General features: G+C 44.7%; 1 protein-coding gene across 1 annotated transcript in view; it reads left to right on the forward strand.

The window, feature by feature from the left end:
• The window catches only part of LOC308299433 (ephrin-A5b-like), a gene marked incomplete at both ends in the record, with an annotated part of 116,638 nt that overhangs the window by 81,910 nt on the left and 11,184 nt on the right, over window positions 1–23,544 (forward strand). Inside the window, one exon of the mRNA XM_080743210.1 lies at window positions 16,308–16,600. Within this exon, the coding sequence (XP_080599336.1) occupies window positions 16,308–16,600 (293 nt within the window). The remainder of the gene's footprint in view (window positions 1–16,307; window positions 16,601–23,544) is intronic.

The raw sequence follows: 23,544 nt of genomic DNA on the forward strand, positions 1-23,544 counted from the left end.
CCGTCCTAAGTATAGCAATGAAAACATCTGTGTGTGTGCTAGTATGTATATATGTGCGGGGTGTTCAGCCTTGTCATAGAGGCGAGTGATTGACTCCAGACTTTGCAAGGCTCTTCACTCACCGCCCCCCACCCCCCCACCCTCTCGGTATTGGGTTCAGAGTGTGCTGGGCCCAGGGGTCCCCGGGGTGCAGTAAAGTGATAGGGGCAGCGCAGGGGGTTCAAGTCACCCCTGGGGAGGGAGGTGAGAGGTGACAGTCTCAGCCCCCCCACCCCCCGGGCCTTTGCCCAGGAGGAGAGCTAGGGTCACGTTAGTCAAAACACACTATAGGTTACTTTTTGGACCCTTTATCCTCCACGAGTCACGACGTCTCTCTACTCGAAGGATGCTGTGTGGCAGTGGTTCTCGAACTTTGGAATTTGAAGGTCTCCCCTTAACTTTGACAGTGTACGAATGGAACCAAATGGACCCGTTCGGTCCATTTGGTTCCATTTGTACACTTGTCAAAGTTACAGACTTGTGTGGGTCAATTTAGACCCCTACAAAGGATCCTAGAGAGTCCCTGGAATCCACTGTGAGAACCACTGCTGTGTGGTATGGGTAGGTATGGGTTCTTCTGTGTGTCCATGCATGTACTGTTAGGCAGGGTTACATTTTGTAAGAGATAAGACACGGGATAGCAAATAAACATTACTAGGGTTAGTTTAGAATTTTTTATTATTTTTCAAAATAAATAGGTTTCAGAAAGGTTTTGAAAGATGACATAAATTCTTTTCCACAAATTGTGACGGCAGGGTTAATGTGGCCAGCATGATACTTTTTTTTTTTTAATTAAATTGTTTAATTGGGATATTGGCAAACAGAAATATCAAACATATGGGACCGTCTATGTTTCCCAGAAGGAAATGCATGTATTTAGTTCAGTCTGACCAGAAACAGCCATAATACATACCCCCACTGGCCATAGAAATGAATGACCAGAGGGGGGGGGGGGGGGGGGGGTGCAGAGGCAGGTGTGTCTAGAGTGAGTAGTGGGTAAAACAAGAACAAGCAAGGTGGTGGAGGACGACAGACCAGTCAGTATTCACACTGACCATCTTGTCTGAGCTCCTCTTCCTCTCTCCCACCTAGGGATGGGACGATAAGCGTTAACTTATTATCGTTTATCGTGATAAAAAAACACTCACGATAATCGTATCGTGGAGATTTAATTTGTCGTGAAATCGTCCTCCGTCATCACGCACTGGGATCAATTCACCTTTTATTTGCAGAGCTGCATATCCGGTGCCATTTAAACCCTCTATTGGTAAAACGTACTTATAATATACGTACTTGATACAGTCTTTTTTTCACTCTCTACTAAATCTCTTTGCCAAAAAAATAGCCGATCTACAAGCTCACAGGATCTGCAATTTTTTGGTCAAATGTTCCGCCCCAGGATAATGGATGCTGGGGATATTATGATTATCGCGATAATATCGTAAACCGCGATTTCTTTGGTCACAATAATCGTGATATAAAATCTTCACATCGTCCCATCCCAACCTCCCTCCCTCCCTCTTCAGAGCTACTGAACTGGAATGGACGACCCCAGGGGTCAGTGGTATCACCTGGCGCAGACACTGACCAAACACCCCGGCCCAGGCTGAATAATGGACTGTCACTAACCCCTGACCCCGGCGCACTGAGCCCAGGTCGCTAGGTGTCAATATCAGGCTGGCCTCTCCAGAGTGGCCTGTCTCACGCTTGACAGCCAGGAGAATTCAATCACCATTGAACCTCTCTGCATCGATTCACCCTCGCAGAGTCCACTGTCGGCATTTTTTTTTGGATGGCCGACATATTGCCTTGAAAAACAATTAACTACGAATTCGTGGGTTGCATTTGTGGTCCTACGCCGGCCATGTTGAGGACCAACACAGGTGTTCTGGATTGGCGTAGAACATTAGTTCTGTGCCAATCAGACACATTGAAACACCTGTGTTGGTCCTCAGCGTGGCCGTTTAGGACTACAAATGCAACCCATGAATTATTGCAAAATGTTTCAGCCTGGTTTGTGGTTAAATACAATTTATTTGTATATTTTGTTCCTTTTCATGCCGGTGCCAACTCAAAGCACTTCACATTAATATTCAATAATGGCAAAATTCACCAAAGTTGCAAAATGCCACATATGTACAGAAACCATAAAAAAAATCCCACTCCCTATCCTCTTTCAAAACCACCATGAAGGAGCACCTGCCTGCTATTTACAACAGGACCTAGAACTCACCCACATTGGTACAACATTCATGACATTATTGTATGCATGTAATAATACAATATAATCTTCATAGATAGATAGATGGAGAAGCTTCTTAATATTATAATACAGTCATCACTAGTCAGCATATACAGCTTGAACATATCAATTGATCAGTCTGTACAGGCGACTACAGATGGATTTGGCAGTCTGGTACACTTGTTCCCGGGCAAGGTGCAGGTGTCGAGAGGGACATTTTTAGTGGGGTTATTTTGACGGCAACAAGTTGGGCCCCCCAGGAGTTATGTTGTGTGTGTGTGCGCATGCTTGTGTGTGAGCAGGTATGTACACAAGTAAAGTCCTCAGTGTTCATTTAACCCTGAGAGTGTGCAAATGGACTCCCCAACCCGAGGTATGAGGGGGTCTTGAGGACCACCTCGCACGAGAAGCAACAACTCTTCTCAGGGGTGTCGCACCAAATGCTGGGCCCTGGGAACAAGGATTCACTCACATTTTGTGCTTTAACTATTGAAAAATAGCAGATCTACAAGCTCACAGCGCGGCACCGAGTGCCGCACTGCGAGCTTGTAGATCTGCTATTTTTGAAAGATCTTGAAAAGTCTTTGAATGTTTCTAAGGTTTTTTGAAAAACCTATGTTTCTATATCAGTGGTGCTCAAACATTTTCACGTGAAGGACCCCCAAAATGATATGTATTTGGCCACGGACCCCCATGTCAAAATATTGAGTTCCAGGGACCCCCCAGAAGCAAAATTTGAGTTACAAATGTTCGCCTAAAAAATACACATATTCAAAGATTTGCACACATTTTCACGACTTTTCAAAAATAACAGATCATATATCTGCTATTTTTCAATAGCTAAAGTATAACATAATTCCAGGCCCCCTCCATCTTGGGCCCGAGTAACTCAGTCCCACTTCCCCCCCCAACCCTTGTCACGCCCCTGACTCTTCTGTCGCAACATGTCACCCAGCGAACTGAAAGAGTGTTAACTCTATATACGTGTAAGAACCGACTTGTTTTAATAGGTCAGAGTTAAATTAACACCCGGTGTTTTCCCCTGTAGCTGCATTATCATAAGCTGCTCTGTGCTGGGCTGGTGGGGGGGGTTTTAGGGGGGGGTTTATGGTCTGTGCTTGTCAGCCACCCCGCGGTTTAACGCACGCCGAATGAGGATACCCTGCTGTCTGTGTGTGTCTGGGCTGACCCAGTGTGTCAAGCTCTCTCTCTCTCTCTCTCTCTCTCTCTCTCTCTCTCCTTTCAGATGCCTCCCAACAGTCTGTCTGCACCGACCCATTTAAAACAATAATATATTTTAATAATTAACCACGTCGTCTTCGCGCGGCAACGGTGTTGTCGTGTCGAAGCGGGCGGAAATGGCAGATCTACAAGCTTTTCAGCGGGGCAGTGGGGGCTGCGTCTAGTTCCATTGTGCAGTGTTTCTCAAACTTTCAAACGTCAAGGTCTCCCCTTAACTCTGACAGTGTACAAATGGAACCAAATGAACCCTAACGGTTTCATTTGGTTCCATTTGAACACTGTCAGAGTTACAGACTTGTATGGGTCGATTCAGACCCCTCCTAATGGAACCCACAGAGTCCCCGGAATCCACTTTGAGAATCACTGCCATAGTAGCATATATCGTTATGGAAATCTCATTATGTCCACATTTCCAAACTGTTACTCTTATGGTCCAGGATTAAAATTCAAACATTTAAACAATGGCAACAATTGATCTTGTAGATCGGCAGTTTTTTTCTACCTGTGTGTGACACTTTAGTTTGACGAAAGAGGGCATTTAAAGGAGTAGTTCACCCCCAAAATTACTTTTCTTATTTTTTTTTTATTGCATTCCTGGGATTATAGTAAATTTACCCCCATTGATTCCGGATGAGGACCCCGGATGGATTTGGGTCCCCATCCGGAATCAATGGGGGTACATTTCTTGCAATCAAATTTTAGTCTTAGGAATGCAACAAAAAGAGAAAATATTATTGAACTCAAGTCTCCATGGTGTGAGTAATCAATAGAAGAAAAGTCATTTTTGGGGGTGAACTACTCCTTTAAGTTAAAATCTGGATATACCGTACAAGCCTGCCTGTCTGCCTGGCAGTAACGATATATACTGTATACAATGAATGAATGGTTTATTTGCTCGGGAGTCTATTTGTCCATCTGTCTATCTGTCCATCTTATGGTGTCTCACCCACTCTCTCTCTTTCTCTCTCTCTCTCTCTCTCTCTCTCTGTGTCTCTCTCTCTCTCTCTCTCTCTCTCTCTCTCTCTCTCTCTCTGTCTCTCTGTGTTCATAGTGTTTGAGGTCTGGTCCAACTAAACAGCAGTGTGCTTTCAATCTGAAGCCCATTACTCACCTCCCCGCTCTTTGTTCCCCCCAAACAGAGAGAGAGAGAGAAAGAGAAGAGAAGAAAAGAACACAGAGAATTGTCTATATTTTACGGCCCCTTCTTTTTCCCATCTCCTCCTGCTGTCAACGCCCAGTCTGTCTGAACACTTGGCAGATACATTATGTGTTTAACGTTGTGTGTGCGTGCGCACGCGCATGTACGAGCGTGCGCGTGTGCCTACACCAGCACAAGTGTCTGTGTGGGTGTATGTGCATCTGCGCGTGCGTTCGCACGTGTGTGCCCAAGCGTCTGTGTGCGTACAGCAGCACAAGTGTCTGTGTGGGGGGTGCGTGCGTGCGTGCGTGCGTGCGTGCGTGCGCGTGTCTGTGTGTGAGAGTGAGAACGTGTGTGTGTGTGTGTGCGTGTGTGTGTGTGTACTACTCCAGATGAGCAGATGTGTGTGTATATAATTAGCCAACAAGGTAATGATGGCTTTAGCGTGGCGGGATGTGGGACAGCTTCCCAGAGGCAGAGCAGTGAATGATGGGACAGGTGGAGGAGGGGAGATGGGGGGGGGGGGGGACAGAGACCATCCCGTCCCTGTGGGCAGCCACACACACACACACACACACACACACACACACACACACACACACACACACACACACAAACCCCATCTGCTGACATCGATGCCCCGGGACAAAATAATGACCACTGCCAAATGACCCTCTGCCCCCCTGCAAAGCCCTCCCCCCTCATCAGATCAGATCAGGGGGGTTTCCCCAAATGCCTCCATGCCCACGGCCACGGACCCCCAAATTATAGCTGTGGCCCCTGGCTGTGTGGGGGGGAGGCCCACCCCGATTGTGAAATAGTTTTTAACAAAACAGAAGAAAATGGGAGGATGGAGCAAATAGCCTGATCTAGACTTGGTTTGAGATGTGTTCTTTGGCTTGTAGATCTTCTACTTTTGCAACTTTTTTGTTGTTTTTTTACAACAATAAATGACAATTTGAATTGAAACTGACTAGTTTCAATTCAATATATATATTATTTTATATACATACACATATTATTTAATGATTTGTATTTATCTATTTCCAATTGGAAACCCCTGCGCCCCCTGGTGGCCCCACTGGGTGCCACAGTCTCCACTTTGAAAACCACTGCCCACACTCTCTGAGTTAAATGAACATTGACAAATGAACATACAATATAAATTGGGGTCTCAGAGATAGAAATACCATTAAATGGGGGTCCTTAGCCTAATCCCTAATGTATGTCAAACTGGGGGTCCTTGAAATTAAAATGGTTGAGAATCCCTGCTAGAGCCTTAAATATCTTCTCTTATTGGTGTCCCTGGCATATCTTTTCAAATGGGGGTCCGCGACTCCGCAGGCTAATACGTTTTAAGTTTGGGGGTCCTTGACATGAAAAAGTTTGAGAAGCACTGCTCAAGGACCCCCAAAAATTTGGCCATGTTCCCCCATCGGAAAAGATGTTGTGCCAAGGTCCCCCTTAAGAAAAGATCTGTCAAAAATGTGTCAAAAACTGTTTTCATAAATACATCAACTCACGTAGTGTTGATTATAATCACCATATAAAACAACCTCAAGTGTATTATTGCTTAAGAAATATGTTAGGCGGATTAAAGTACTCGTTAAATCATCCGTGGAACGGTAAATGGCTGCATTTTATACAGTGGCTACGCGGTAATGGCCTTTGAAAATAAAATAAAAGGAACGAAGAGGCACGGAGGAATGTGCCCAGTAAAACGTGTTAATGTGTTAATGTTTCCACTTGTAACTCAGAGAGAGAGGTGGGAAAAAAACATACTGTAACTGTCCCCGTTTAAACCACTTTTCTTTCCTTTTTTTGAAGAGTACACTGTACAATGTCCAGCCTTCTTTTTTTCGCGTTCCCCTGTAGTTGTTAGTGTAGTGTTGTTGTTAGACCAGTGGTTCCCCTACCTTTCAGCTCAAGACCCCAAAAAGAAATTAGATGTTTGCCTGGGAGTCTAGGACCCAAACTAGTGAAAACAGCATATCTACAAGCTCACAACAGCTTCTTAATTGTTTGTTTTCTAATTTATGGAACTTTCTTTGATTTCTTCATGAAATTACTTAAAGAAATACTTGAAATTAAGTTTTTAATTCATGAAAAAAAGTAGTTTGGGAATGTTTTTTGAAAATATTTTGAATAATAATTATGCAAACTAAATGTAGGAAACCGCGACCCACAAATGGGTTTTCCGACCCAGTGCTGGGGAAACAGTAGCCTAGCTGAGCTAGACATCCCAGCCATGTTAAAACAACTAACTGCAGTTAGTTAGCTAGCTGCATTAGTATCTAGGCTGGTTATACCAGGCTAGGGAAACAGTGCTGTACACCAGTGTTTCTCAAACTTTAAAATGTCACGGTCTCCCCTTAACTCTGACAGTTTACAAATGGAACCAAATGGACCCATTTGTACACTGTCAGAGTTACAGAATCGTATGGGTCCATTTAGACCCCCTTAAAGGAACCCACAGAGTCCCTGGAATCCACTTTGGGAAACAGTGCTGTACACTGTCCACCCTCCTCGTGCTCCCCTGCACAGTTGTCAGTGTTGTTGTGTTAGAGGCGGTGGGACGCTTCATGTGGTTCGTCTGCAGTGAAAGTGTCTTCTCTGTTCTCCTCTTTGTTGTGCAACCCTGGGAAGCTGCCCCGGGTTTGACCTGACTGTAATCATGAGTTTGAGAAAACAACAGTGAGGACAGCACTCTCTCTCTTTCTCTTTCTTCTCCCACTCTCTCTCTCTTTATTTCTTACCCCACTCTCTCTCTGTCTTTCTTTCTTTTTCTCTCTCTTTCTCTTACCCTATGGCTCTCCTTCTTTCTTTCCTGCCTAATTCCCAGAGTACCTGTAGGCAGTGGCGTCAGTTCAGCAAAAGCTAAGGTATGGCAACATGACTGGTGTCTTGCACGCGTGCCCTCGCGTGCGTGCAAGACACCAGTCATGTTGCCATACCTTAGCAACAAGCACGATGAAAAGTACATTTTAATTTTTCCCCTGTTAGCCAAGGTATGGCAGCTGCCATGGCTTGCCATACCCAATTGACGCCTCTGCCTGTAGGCGAGAGAGAGGGAGAAGCAGAACAGATGGAGGGGTTAAGGAAGGGAAACAAGAGGAGAGAGAGAATTGAAAAGGGGGGATTATAAAAAAAGCTGTGTACTTTTTTGTTTTCCGAGTTCCAGTCCCTGAATTCATTGATAAGCCTCCTCTAACTGGCTGTGAGTAATTTAGCCAATCAAGCATCATTAATCCCCACAGACAAATAGAATTAGGATTTGATGGTTGTCGTTACCAATTTGTAGCCGTTACTCTCGGTCATTATGGCACCGACGTCACTGACAGGGTGACCTCCTGAACAGTGGTGCAAACAAAGTATTTAAGTAGATGTACTCAAGTAGTTGAGTACAATTTTGAGTTATTTTATTTATATTTCTTTACTTTACTGGAGTATTTACAATTTTCAATACTTTATACTTAGAGGCAAATATTGTACTTGAACTCCACTACAGTCCTTAGAAAACGTTTTCTTTGAAGGGTTTTTGATATTCCAAAACGTACATTTACCACTTAAACCCTATTCTTTGACTATTTGAAAATATGATCGACAAGCTCACAAATATGAGTCGCATCTTGTGAGCTTGGAGATCCGTTGTTTTCAAAAGATTTCTATACATTTTTAAAACATGTAAAATCTGACAGTCTGCTTTTACTTTTGGCACTTTTAAATACATTCAAGTACATTTTGAAAGCCAAACTTTCACTCCGAACAAAGTATTTCTTCATTGTGGTATTTTGATACTTTTACTTCAGTACTTCATTTTATGGCTATCTAAGAGTTAGAGCAACACTGTCTCGTGATAAAAGTTGCGCCAGAGTCTTTTCTTTCTCTTCTTTTGCCTCCCACCGACCGTTGAATAATTGCACCTTCAACGAGATTCAATGCCGCCACATTGTGTGCTGCACTCTGATTAAATGAAACACAACTGTTCTCATGGCCTTGATGAGCGTGCTGAAAGCTTTAATGACTCTCTGAATAGCTTTAAAAAAAGTACAAAGCACATTTTCGGAGGGGGGAAAATGATTGAAAGATCGTATCTGCGGTGAAATGGAGAAATCTCAAATACCAAAGATTTATTCTGGTATTTGGCACTGTGTGTGTGTGTGTGTGTGTGTGTGCGTGTGCGTGTGCACGTAGCTCCTCAGTCTACCTGTATGTTAGATCTCCCCAGAAAAAAACCCAGTGCGTGACATGATACTCCAGTCCCATTTCACACCTCCCAATATGTATTTCATCATCTCTCATCGCCCCGCGGAACCCTCAGATCCTCTGACACCAGTGGTCTCTTAACTGTTCCAAAGACTAGAGCAGGGGTCTTCAACGTTTTCAGGCCGAGGACCCCTTAGTTGAGAGAGAGATGAAGCAGGGGACCCCCACAACCTTTTCATAGATTACATATAGTTTCGTAGTTTGACAGCACAATCATCAGTGTATTTTGGATTCATATCAATTTGTGTTTTCTGATATTCAACCACTTGAACCGTCAATACTTAATTAATAAACTTGACCTTTCAATCTGTACTTAGTCTGCTCTTTTCCCCCTCTACACCAAAGCTCTTTGATGAAAATAGCCAATCTACAAGCTCACAATCTGCTATTTTTGGCTAAAGTTCTCAGAATATGGACGTTAAGGGTTCAAGTGAGTGCATATAAAAAGGGAGAAAAAAGTTTCTATCACACAAAGATTTGGCGGCCCCCCTGTAGTAACTCTGAGGACCCCCTAGGGGATGGAGAAGCAGCTTTTTAGCTATTTTGGGTCCTATAACCTTTTGGAGCAGCTACTCGCTACATGAAAACGTGCAACATATAAACAAAAGTTTGATTAGATTTCTGGTTCTTGTATCGAGCGCTTCGGGCCCAGGATTACCACACACTACCTGTTTACTGCGTTTTCTCAACATCTGGCAGTAATTCACGCCCATCATCACTTTTACAACCTCTCCCCTCCCGCGTCCCCCCCTCTCCCCCCACCTCCCCCACCGCTCCATAACTCCCATCAGAGCTAGCGTTCATTACAAACTCCTCCTCCGTTTAATCCCTGCTAATCTCGAGGGTTAGTCCCAGGGCAGGGCTCCATTTGCTGGGGGGGGGGTGTTGAAATCCATGCCTTATACTTTAGATGTCCAACCCCTTTGGTCATTTCATTTTCATCCCCATGCTCTGTGGTCAGACTGGATTCACAAATGCATGCCTTTTCCTTTTGGGAAATGTAGACGGATCATGTTTGAAATGGACCGTTTGATAATGTCACTACTTAACAATTCGACGTCGGGTATTTTCACTACTTGTGCGACAAAAGTATGTGAGGTTGTTATGCGGTTAACCGCTTAAACCCCCCCGGCATCTGTATTCTGGGAAAAAAACTGACAGAAAATCAGATTGTTACGGTTGCGAACGCGGTTGTCAGCTTTGTATGACCATTTTCAGCGAAGATATAAAGTTGAATGCAGAGCTGAAAACGGCAAAAACACAAGTAATAAGCCAAAGTGCAGTAACTCCATTTTTGTCACGCCGACTTATTTGTGTATCCCAAAGGACAAAGAATTGCCTCAAGATGCCGTTATCTCATTTGGCTGACCTGTTGAAATGCCTTTAAACCCATTTATCAGTGATTTATTTAGTTCGTAGTTACTGCACGTTTTGGCTTCGTAGGCCAGTACAGACCAGTGGTTCTCAAATTGGATTCCAGGGACTCTGTGGGTTCCTTTATGGGGGTCTAAATTGACCCATACAAGTCTGTAACTCTTAACAGCACACAAAACGGGTCCATTTGGTTCCATTTGTATACTGTCAGAGTTAAGGGGGAGACCTTGAAAAGTGAAAGTTTGATACACTGGTATAGACTATACAGGGAGGGTAAGTGGTTAAGAAAACGACCCTCCCCTCCCCTTATATACTTTTTGTCACTACAAATGGGTGGCGCTGATTGACGGCCGAAGGCTGACATGCAGATAGGAGCACAAGTTTAAACACAGTGTTAAGGGCTTAGCGAGGGAAAATGCCAGAGAGCCACCGGACACAAAGCAAAAGAGGGCTAGCAGCCCCACGGCTCTGACCAGGGGCGTCACAACGCAAGGGGGGGGGGGGGGGGAGTGGGACTGAGTTACTAGGGCCCAAGGAGGTGGAGGGGCCTGGAATCATTTTATACTTTAGCTATTGGAAAAATAGCAGATATACAAGCTCACAGCGCGGCATCGAGTGCCGCGCTGTGAGCTTGTAGAGCTGCTATTTTTGAAAAGTTGTGAAAACGTGTGTGCAAATCTTTGAATATACAGTACCGTATGTATTTTTTAAGCAAACATTCATAACTCAAATTTTGCTTCTGGGTGGTCCCTGGAACTAAATATTTTGAGATGGGGGTCCGTGGCCAAATACATATCATTTTGGGGGTCCTTCATATGAAAAGGTTTGAGCACCACTGACATAGAAACATAAGGTTTTTCAAAAAAAAAACCTTAGAAGGATTTGAAACAAATTTGAAACAAAAGACTTGCACAAATATTCACGATTTTTCAAAAATAGCAGATCTACAAGCTCGCAGCGCGGCACTCGGTGCCGCACTGTGAGCTTGTATATCTGCTATTTTTCAATAGTATAGTTAGTATAGGTACCCCAGGGCCCAGAATTCGGTGCGATGCCGACACCCCTGGCTCTGACTGCTGCTGGCGTTGGCGGAGGAGGAAACGATATTGTGAAGCCCGCTTGCTTTTCTACCCCCCACCCACCCCCGACTGTCAGCTATATGCTATCTGTTGATTGGCTCAGAGAAACGGAGGCTCTGACGGAGCGGCGGAGGCCATGCTGGGTCCCGGCCCCCCTCCCTCCCTTCTGCCCCGGAGCTAAAAAGCTGCTCCGCCGAGAGAGAGAGAGAGAGAGAGAGCCTGAGAAAAGAGGAAGAAGGAAAACAAGGCCTTGGGTTTCATGTTTGACCACCACGCTATAATTAGAGAGAGGGAGGGGGGGGGGGGGGGGATAAGATGCGAATTTTGGCTGACGACGACGGCGGGACACCCACCCACACACTTTCTGAACACATGCACGTCGTAACGTATCCACTTCTGAGGGCGTACACACATTTTAAACACATACACACAAACACACTGTGATATCCACTCTGAGAGCGTACCAATGGAACCAAAATGGAACCCCGGAAGGGGTCCATTTTGGTTCCATTTGTACGCCGTCAGAGTTAAATTAACATTGAGGTTTTCAATGTGCCGCCGGCCACACACGCACGCACGCACGCACGCACACACACACACACACACACACACTTACTTCTCACTCCTCCGTGGCCCCAGCACACCCAGTAGGACCACCTCTAATCCTACAGCACATTTGCAATCCCTATAACGACAACCTGATACCCCCAGCAGGCCACAAAGCAAGCACGCACGTACACACATGCACACGCACACACACGCACACACACACACACACGCACACACGCACACACACCGGCCGTTATGCTGCTCACGCCTCCTAAAGCCTTTTGACTTGTACGTGTCAGCGACAACAGCTGTGCCACCACTGCCTCTGTTCCTCCTCTCCTCTCCTCTCCTCTCCTCTCCTCTCCTCTCCTCTCCTCTCCTCTCCTCTCCTCTCCTCTCCTCTCCTCTCCTCTCCTCTCCTCTCCCCTCCTCAGTGCTGGTCTGGGATCAGCTAGGTTCTGCTAACCAGGTTCTGCTAACCAGCCTCAGGCTGTAGGCACAACGTCTGATCCAGGGCCAGTGTTGAGGTCCCAGTTCAGATCACCTGGGATGAGAGATTCCTCCCACGCGTTCGCACATAGACATACTATACACATACACAGACACATACACAGACACGTTAGACACATTACTATACTGTTCTGAGGACATTAACGTTTTAATAAGGGGGATTTTGATGAATGACATATTAACCGCTGAACCCATATCTATTTTTTTGCCCTAATCCCAAAGCCGAAAATAGCGGATCTGCAAGCATGACACTGACATGCACCTAATAGTAAATCATCGCCCGTAAATCACCCTATAACTCCAACCTCCTGAACCTCTAAAAATGACAAATTCGAACCGTAAACCTACCTCTAAAAAAAATCGTACTTTAACCATAAAACATCCGTTTTAGTGTGAGGACTATAGGAAAATTGTCCTCAGGGTGTCTAGTTCTCAAATGATACTATATACTTGTGGGGACATTTGCCACTTACAAGTATAGAAATATGCACACACACACACACACACACACACACACACACACACACACACACACACATACAGGGCGCTCCAGTGAGGTCACCCATGTGGGATCATGGGAGCCCTGCATGCTCAGACACGGTCCGCAGCATGTCGACCCCCCCCCCCCCCTCTCTCTCTCTCGCTGTGTCAATGAACAAGAGGCGGGGTATTGAAGATATCCGCAGCATGTCAGCGATACCGTAGAGCCGCGGGGCCATTAAGAGGCTGCGGGGACGCGCCGCATATATACCCGCTCCCGTCTCGCACCCAGCCCCAATCTGTCTCCGCTAAAAGCTTCACGAGTGCAACCTTATATCGTTTTCGCCGCCGGGCAAGAAACCTTGTATCTCCAAACTTAAAAGTATATCGGCTGTTTCGAAAAGTAGCAGAAATAGCCCGACGTACAAGCTTAGATAGATAGATAGATAGATACCTATTGCCCGGAGGCAGCACAGCAGTTAAGGTTACAAGTTACGGAGAAGTAAGAAAAAGAAAAGAGTACTGTAGTATACAGTCCAAAGAGCAAGCACAAAAAAAGATAAATAAAACAAAGTGTCGAAAGCTATTGCAAAAAAAAGAAGAAGAATATATACATAAAGTGACCACGAAACATTCAACGCTCATAAGTGACACGTCACACACACAAAAAAGCTTGTCTCCTCTACTTTTGAAAGTGGTTATGTCACATAACCACTATCAAAAGTTAGGGTATTCATAAAACCCACAGTCACACATAACTTATGTGTGACTGTGGGTTTTATGAATATTGAACCAATGAAATGCGTTAACGAGAGCTTGTGACCAAATAATAACCACGTTGGACCTGTCGGAACAGTCATTTCTTTTTACATTTCCTGACTAGTAATGGTTTTTGGACATACGAGGTTTCCACGCAAAGCGACGAAACGCAACCTTATATGGAGCCTATGGGATTATGTGTTTCCAATCACTCTCCCCAGGAATGAATACCTGGCATATCTTCGCCTTGTTGTTTTTTTTCTTCGTCTTCGCCTCCCATCATCTCCTGACCGCTCAGTTTACAGTAAACACCAGGGACAAGAAAAAAAAACAAAAAAAACACAGACAGGCCTGAGAATGAGCCTCATTTTCCCAGACCTTAGAGATTCCACAAGGGGCTCCTACTACATCAGCTTGTCATATTGCACTAATGAAAATCTCATTCTTTTGGAGGGATTCCGCTCAAAAGCTGCTAACGGCACATGCTAACCAGGGGATTAGCCCCGTGGCGCTTGGGGACTTTAACCCATTTAGGCCTAGAATTATTGAACGCTTTAACCAGTGAAAAATAGCAGATATACAAGCTCACAGCGCGGCACCGAGTGCCGCGCTGCGAGCTTGTAGATCTGCTATTTTTTGAAAAAGTCGTGAAAATGTGTGCAAATCTTTGAATATATGTATTTTCAAAGCGAACGTTTGTAACTCACATTTTGCTTCTGGGTGGTCCCTGGAACTAAATATGTTGAATGGGGGTCCGTGGCCAAATAAATATCATTTTGGGGGTCCTTCACATGAAAGGGTTTGAGAACCACTGACATAGTAGTCTCTCAAGAACAGACTAACTGAGCTCCATTTAAGTGAAAAGGACCTTTTCTTTGACGATGGCTGGCCAGATTGCTGACGTAGAAACATAGGGTTTTTCAAAAAATCTTAGAAAGATTCAAAAGACACTTATAGAATCGGGTCGAAATTGAAATTTTCAGGATTTTTCAAAAATAGCAGATCTACAAGCTCGCAGCGCGGCACTCGGTGCCGCGCTGTGAGCTTGTATGTCTGCTATTTTTCAATAGTTTAAAGCATAAAATAATGATACACAAAATGTGTACCCGTTCTGAATGGGTTAATTTCAGCACCGGCATAAGTCACTGCCGCCCCGGCGCGAAACATTGATATATGGCTTATGGGTCCTAGACTCCTCCTGACGTGGTGTGTGTGGCGCAAGAGATTTCGCGAGGAGGGTGGGATTGGGGCGTGGGGGTGGTGGTGGTGGTCTCACGAGAGGAGCGAAGATGATTGAGAGTGACATGATGAGACCCTGTAAGCAGAACCAGAGGAGAGCGCGCTACACCGGGATGTATCTTTCATTGATTTGTGGCCGTGTCTGTCTTCAATGTGTCCTGTCAGTCAAAGGCACATCTGTTAACTTTTTGTGTGTTCGCCCCGAAGACAACGGAGGCCCTGGTGCAACACCTTTAAAGAATGATCCTTTTGTCAGCGCGTCTGACTTATGAGAGTGTATGATGTCAGGTTTTAGAGAAGCGGGGGAGGGGGGGGTCGGTGTCCCCGCTGTCATCAATGAGGGGGCCTTGAGCGAATGTTGCTCGGTGTACGACGGCGGGCGGCTGATTGTGTTCGAGCATCTCACAATTGTGAATGTAGTCGGACGGGACGACTACCAGACACATGCACACATAGACATCCAAAGGGGGCTTGAGCCCTAGCCCTTTTACCCGTCTGTAAAAAGTGCCCTCTCCAGACCATGAATGCAGTTTTTACTATTTTCTATGCCATACTTGAAGGCAGCATTCAAGAGAATTGCCATGTCCAAACTCTCCTGAACTTCAATGAAGCATCTTATGTTGAAATAATTGCCCTCACTGTGTAGAAATCCATCCATCCATTACACCACATCTCCAGTATTGCCTTTTTATGCTTAGTTTTAGTGTGGTATCAAGCTGCGACGCGTTGTGAGCTTGGAGGTCGGCTATTTTCGATATTTCCACCAAAAGGCCCTTTTAGAAATGTCAGCCCCTGCCTCTCTAAGAGTCTCAGCACGTTCCTGACGACTACTCATAGCAAAAATATCTGATGACCAAATTAGGGATGCCTGGTTGAAACTGCCAGGCTCCTCCCCCTCCCCCCATTGGGTGAAAAGTAACAGTTTTAGTCTGACGTTCCTGATTTCCGCCCGGCAGCAACGATGTGTTTTGATCTGAGCGGATGTGAGGCGGGCAACTATTAGAGGGTAAACATGTTAAGAAAGAGATGTCCCCGTATCAACCGTGGTATAATTCCAATTAAATGAAAGAAGATAACATTCTGAAAATTGTTCCGCCATCAGGCGTGTCACATTCATATTGATCCGCCGGCCCGTATTAGATTAACCGTCCGGCGTTTTGCTGACTGCCCACGAAAAAACCAATTCGTCCATTGACTTATTCGCTGCATATGATGGGAGCCACACGGGTCACTTTGCCTGCTGCGCTGGTGTCCTCCGTATCAAAGTCGATTTTATTTGACCGCACGCTTATGCAGATTGCGCGCACGCGAGTCCAAATACGCTTTGACAAGGATTCCTCATCAACTAAGCAAGCCTCTTGTTTTCTCTCCCCTTTGTTTGTCCACACAGATTCTACCGGGGCGACTACCACATCGACGTGTGCATCAACGACTACCTGGACGTCTACTGTCCGCACTACTTGGACCCGGTGCCGGACGAGCGGGCCGAGCGCTACGTCCTCTACATGGTGAACTACGACGGCTACAGCTCCTGCGACCACACGGCCAAGGGCTTCAAGCGCTGGGAGTGCAACAGGCCCCTGTCGCCCAACGGGCCGCTCAAGTTCTCCGAGAAGTTCCAGCTCTTCACGCCGTTCTCCCTGGGCTTCGAGTTCCGCCCCGGCAGAGAGTACTACTACATATGTGAGTGTATTATGTACAGGGGCGTCACAAGGGGGGGGGGGATGGGGGAAGTGGGACTGAGTTACTAGGGCCCAAGGAGGTGGAGGGGCGTGGAATTATTTTATACTTTAGATATTGAAAAATAGCAGATATACAAGGCACCGAGTGCAGCGCTGCGAGGTTGTAGATCTGCTATTTTTGAAAAGTCATGAAAGCTTGTGCAAATCTTTGAATATATGTATTTTTTCAAGCAAACATTTGTAACTCAGATTTTGCTTCATGGGGGGTCCCTGGAACTAAATGTTTTGAGATGGGTTGGTCCGTGGCCAAATACATATCATTTTGGGCACCACTGACATAGAAACATAGGTTTTTCAAAAAAAAAAACATTTATAGAATTGGGTCAAAGATATTCAAAGACTTGCATGAATTTTCAAGATTTTTCAGAAATAGCAAATCTACAAGCTCGCAGCGCACCACTGCGCTTGTATATCTGCTATTTTTCAATAGTTAAAGCACAAAATAACGCGTAATAATAATGTGTTCCCAGTCTAAATGGGTTAAACACCCTCCCCCTTTGAAGAACATTCATGGGGGGCCCCGCAGTGAATCCTTGTGCCCAGGGCCCAGAATTTGGTGCGACACCCCTGTGTGACTATATTATTATGCGCAGTAACAGCTTTGGCTTCGTACCTAACGGTACAGTACAGCTGTGCTGTATTCGTGGGTGAAAAGAAGGAGAAAAAAAAAAGAATCCCTCTAGGGTGTTCAAAGTTTATACAGTTGTACATAGTTACACGGTGGTTGCTAAGACATCCATGCTGTCAGAAAAAGCAGTATGTGAGAATAAAACGTAAGAGAGCAAGACGTTTAACTTACTGTATCGTCACTGTTGGGCGGAAACCTCGTATCTCCAAGTTTCAAACGTACATGTTTTTTCATAAACTAAAGCCCTGCTTCATCATAAAAAGACTGGCGCACAAGACTAGTGAAAACAGCAGATCTACAAGCACACAACGCCTCGCACAGTGTGCTTATAGATCGTCTGTTTTCACTAGTTTGAATCATTTTTAAAATGATAAATGCAAAACGAACGGTTTTGGACATACAAGGTTTTCACCCGACAACGAGGATATATGGCTATGCACCGTTATAAAAAGATCTAACAGAGGAGCAGATTCCATTCCTGGTCAAAAAACAGCCAGCAGCTTTGGTGGAAATGAGAACCAGAGTTCTGAGCTAATCTTCGGACGATCAAATCTGCTTTGTTGAAAGCAGCCCACCGTATATAGATCAAGGACGCCACACATGCTGCATGTGTTCATTGGTTGAATAACACCATCGTGAGAGGTCCGCGTAATGCGGATTTAAAGAGCATGTTTTGAATATGGGACCGCGCATAACGCGCCGGCATAATAAAATCACACCCGTGTGAAGTGGAGCTGTGTGTGTGTGTGTGTGTGTGTGTGTGTGTGTGTGTGTGTGTGTGTGTGTGTGTGTGTGTGTGTGTGTGTGTGTGTGTGTGTGTGTGTGTGTGTGTGTGTGTGTGTGTGTGTGTGTGTGTGTGTGTGTGTGTGTGTGTGTGTGTGGATCATGTGTACCGATTTTTGTGACATTTGAAGAAAATATGTAGGAAAAGGAGCAAAAAGTGTGTTATGGAGAAAATTCAAGATGGCGGAAAATCTATCATGGCGCAAATGGGCGTGGCCTATATGGGGAGATGCGTCATGACCCAAGGAATCCAGGGAAAAAATATTTTTAATTTTCCGACCTACGGTTCAAGAGTTACAGGCCAAAACGTAAAGTGGGGTGTTATGGCGCCACCATGCGGCCAAATGACACAATTATTTTTTATTTAATCCTTGAAATCATTATGAACCTCCTCTCCAAGTCTTGAAACTCTAGCCCCTATGGTTTGCGAGAGACAAATAATTGAATGTGAGTTTTTGCGATTCCCATTATAAGTCAATGGGGAAAATTAATTCACTAATAAATTAATATCAATTAAACTATATAACCTTTCTCTTAGAAAAGTAATAGCCCACGATTCCCGAGTAAGCCGGTCGATTTGACATATGGCGCGAGTGTGTGGTGGCAAAACTGTGGGACTAGTGGCGTGCCGAAGTTTAGGAAGTTCAGGCTACATACAGACAGACAGACAGACAGACAGACACACAGACAGACCCACACGGCCACGTATAGGGAGCCTGTGCTTCACACAGCTCCAAAAATGTCCGACATCAGCACAGAACCGTGGTGTTTTGCGTCCTCATATCACGCCACACTTTGAAGATTTCAACCTTAAGATTTGAGTACCAACTTCGGGTGCCAAAGCATTTAACCATGCGGGGAAACACAACAAGCAATGTAACGACTGATTTATGCATGGCTATGCGGCATGTGGCGCACCAAACATAAGATGATCTACCAGCTCACAAGGGCGTTGTGCTGAGACACGTCGAGAGCTTGTAGATCAGCTCTCTTTGAGGGGGTGTGCGACACCGGAACACGACTAAAGCACAAATCACCCTGGAGGACTTTTGTTTTGCAAGTCTCTGCGATGAGGGCTGAGCCAAAACGCGAGCCGCAGGGGGAAGGCATCGCCACTGTTGAGGTCTCCTCGCATTCTGGAGGGTGTTTTGTTGCAGAGAGTGGCTGGGCTGGGCTTTTCTTCTGCTCGGGAGAAGCATCTGGTAAACAAGCCTCTGGGAAGAGACGTGTTTTTACAACTGAAGCCTCTCTGCCCGGAGGGGACGAGGCTAAAGAACACACAGCACACTCCATGCTAGATCTGGCTGATTAATTTCTGTTCCATAGTGACCCAAATGAGACCAAATGACAGACACTGTGAGCTGTATTACCTGGTAGGGCTGGGCGATATGGACAAAACCAAATGTCACAATACTTTTGACCGAATGCCTCTGTATTGATAATCGTCAATCAATAGTATTGTGGCAGTACATTTTTTTATTCTTTAAGCACTATTTTCATTGGTTCAATATTTGTAAAACACACACCCAGACATAAAGGGTGTTCTGTTTAAATGAAGAAGAAAATGGAGGTAGCTTGTTTCTGCCTGACAACAACGGTATCCAAGATTCAAGATGATATCTAGTCTCATATCACCATATATTGATATAATATCAATATATTGCTGTGCCCTAATACACACTATACGAACATTAAAGGGAAACTGCAATGTAAAGCCCCGAGTACTAGTACTTACAGTAAGTGTCAGTGAATTGTTTTTGGCTAACACAAAAAGGGTGTTTGAAAAAAGTTAAAGCTCTCTGTAGCACTTCAAAGAACAGAAAACACATTTTCAGGTGGTTTGTCCAATTTCATCCAATCATGTATCCTGTATGCGTCCTCTCTCTTGATTGGATCAAATTGGTATCCCTCAACCTATAAAAGCATTTTCTGTTTACTTAAGAGCTAAAGAGACGAGTAGACTCCTGTTACTGAACACACAGACACTACTCTAGTCTAGTCTGTAGCAACGATTGCTATCAGAATATATTATTGCTATTCAACGAGAAAATATGACGTATTGCACCTTTTAACTTGGAATGTGTAACCTTACTACCTTAATAAGTCACGACTTGGCTACGGTGTGTGGAGAACAGATCATAAAGTAGTTCCATGACCATAATATTACAGATATGATCCAGTGTGGGGGAGAGAAGTGCTAGATTGGGAAATACGAGTCAGGGGAAAAATCTAGAAACTTTCCCTGCTGCATTCCCTCTTAAGCCTAATTTATACGTGCACGGCTGGTGCTGCGTGGCATGCCGTAAGCAGCAGACATACAAGCTCACAGCGCGTCTCATTCGCGACGCGTTGCGAGCTTGTAGATCTGCTGTTTACTGAGCGCGACACGGGCACGCAACTAAGTATAAATCGGGCTTTACAGAGCGTGGAGAGGCCTAACGCCTCAAACCCGCACCATGCGATTCTGGAATGACGGTCTTGACGAATTGGCGGTCCTCAAAGACTGCATGCTTTGGTTGGCCGATCCGACCGGGGATCTGAGGGATATTTTTTTCCACTGAATTAGGTGAAATGGCGCAGGGGGCTCTGGCATCTGTGGACTGGTAATTGACTTAAACCCCGGGTTAACTGACGGGCTCCACTTAATGTGAAATTGAGTCGAGATGATGTTCGTTCGTTGAGGCCTTTGATGATGGATGGTCATGTATGCACTTAATGTACAGAGTAGAGAGCATCCACAGAGAGAGAGAGAGAGAGAGAGAGAGAGCAGTAGGGATGGGACGATAAGCGATAGAGAGAGAGAGAGAGAGAGCAGTAGGGATGGGACGATAAGCGATATTATCGTTTATCGTGATTTAAAAAACACTCAAGACAATCGTATCGTGGAGATTTGATTTATCGTGATATTGTCCTCCGTCATGCACAGGGGGATCAATTCACCTTTTATTTGCCGAGCTGCATATCCGTTAATCCTCTATATTTGGTAAAAGCTACTTAGAATATACATACTTGATACAGTCTTTTTTTCACTCTCTATCAAATGAGTACCTGAGATGAAAGTCCATATTTTACCATTTTGAATATGATTTACCAGACTGTAAACCACAAACTAGAAGTTTTTAATCCTTTAAAATTCTTAATGCACTCCCCCCTCATTTTGTCGAATTAGATTTTGTTATTTAACTCATATATTAGGATTAGGAATTATAAGACATAATACTTATGGAAAGTGGAAAAAACAGTATATCTCCAACAGTTTGTGGAACAACAGTATAAGTCGGTACAAGCAATATTCAGCAGACAAAGGGAGCAGATAACATTAAAACAGACAATTGAACAAAATTAGGGGGGAGTGCATTAAAAAGTTTACAGATCAAAAATGACTAGTTTGTGGTTTACAGTCTGGTGAATCAAAAAATATCTTTATTAAAAAAATCAAATATGGACTTAGATCTCAGGTACTCAAATGTCTTTGCCAAAAAATAGCCGATCACGCGTCGCGACGCGTTGTGAGCTTGTAGATCTGCTATTTTTTGGCAAATGCTCCGCCCCGGGATAATGGATTTTGATTATCACGATAATATCGATTTATTTTTGTCACAATAATCGCGATATGAACTTTTCAAATCGTCCCATCCCATAATGTGCAGACAGTCCACATGGCCTGGAGCCAATTTCTGTCAGTGACTCAAATTTGTGAGTCACTGACAGATCTTTGTTCCGCCAAATACCCTGGGTCAGTCTGTCTGTCTGTCTGTCTGTCTGTCTCTGTCTGTCTTTTTCCTTCCTTCCTTTTTGCTCAGGAACACAGAATCAGACATACAGTATGAAATAACAAACAGCTCGTATGGAAACCAGAACACTAGGTGTGGAAGGACCCCCAAAATGATGTGTATTTGGCCACAGACCCCCATCTCAAAGTATTTAGTTCCAGGGTCCCCCCCAAAAGCAACATTTGAGTTACAAATGTTCGCTTTAGATTTGCACACATTTTCATGACTTTTTCAAAAATAGCAGATTTACAAGCTCACAGCGCGGCACTCGGTGCCTTGTATATCTGCTATTTTTCAATAGTTAAAGCATTCAATAATTCTAGGCCTAAATGGGTTTTTTGCTCAGGAACACAGAATCAGACATACAGTATGAAATAACAAACAGCTCGTATGGAAACCAGAACACTAGGTGTGGAAACAAGACACTCCACACACCACCACCAGCATCTTCTGAACTTTCGCCCTGGCTGTTTTTTTTCTTTTTTTCTTTCTGAAAGATCGCATAACTTCAGTGCGGGGGGGAAAGTTCTTAGTACTTGGAAGTGAAATTTGACATCATCGTTTTGTGTGTTAAGTAAGGTTTCCGCGAACCCTCGACTGCTTGGGGGAGGGGGAGGGAGTTTGGGGAAAAATGTATTTGACACATTTCTTCGATTATATATAGTATTATTGTGTTTTATACACGGGGAATTTCGCAGTCAAATCCTCTGTGTCAATTGAGGTACCGTATTTATGACTCTTTCAAAGGGCCTGAAATTCACTTTGCCGTGCCGTGAAAATAAATTCCTCATTCCTGAATAACACACAATTTTACATATTTTTCTCCCCACCAAGATGACAGTAAAAATATGTTGATCCGAACAAGCTGGTTTGCGTTACAGTAAACCGCCTCTCTCTTTCGCTCTCTCTCTGCGTTATCGGCAGGCAGCATCGGGAGTTTGCGGTGTCCGTGTCATATTGCATGTTTGCCATGTCTCTGACACAACAAAAGGAGGAACACAGTGGGTTGATAGTTAATACCAGTGTTGTACATGCAAAGCGGGGTTGGGGGCATAGTGTGAACTGACAATGACACAAACGATGTCCGCTTGTCTCGCCCCAACCAACACAGATACTCCTTTGTCCCCCCTCTGCGCTGATAGTCATATTCCCCTCGGGCGGGGGTGGGTGGAGGAGAGGGGGGGTGGGTGGAGGAGGGGGTCGAAGTCAAATGGATGACACCTGTGGTTGGCTGACAGGCTCGGGCAGCGTTTTTTTACAGGAAGCGTCCCATAGTGTGCGCTAGCGGTTCTCAATGTGGGGTTCTGGGGCTCACCAGGGGTCCAAATGGGGACCTTTTTACAGGTCTGTAACAACGAGATATTTTACCAGTATAGTTTACAGGGTTCCCACAAATCTTTAACAAATAATTTCCAAAATCTTTCCAAAACTTTTCCAGAATATTTAACCCAATTTCCAGGACTATATAACAATAATTCAGCTCAATAACAGGTTGCTTACTCCTATGTGCAATGCCCAAAGACAGGTAGTGTATGCCAGTGGTTCTCAACCTTTTTAGGCCGTGACCCCGAAATAATCATGTTTTAACTGGGGACCCCCACCCTGACGAGCACTAGAGTTGAGGAATTTTGTATGACACGGTTCTATTGTGAGAATAGCAGATCTACATGCTCACAACGCGTTGTGAGCATGTAGATCGGC

This window comes from Nannobrachium achirus, assembly GCF_963921795.1.
Source record: "Nannobrachium achirus genome assembly, chromosome: 15".
Lineage (NCBI taxonomy): Eukaryota > Metazoa > Chordata > Actinopteri > Myctophiformes > Myctophidae > Nannobrachium > Nannobrachium achirus.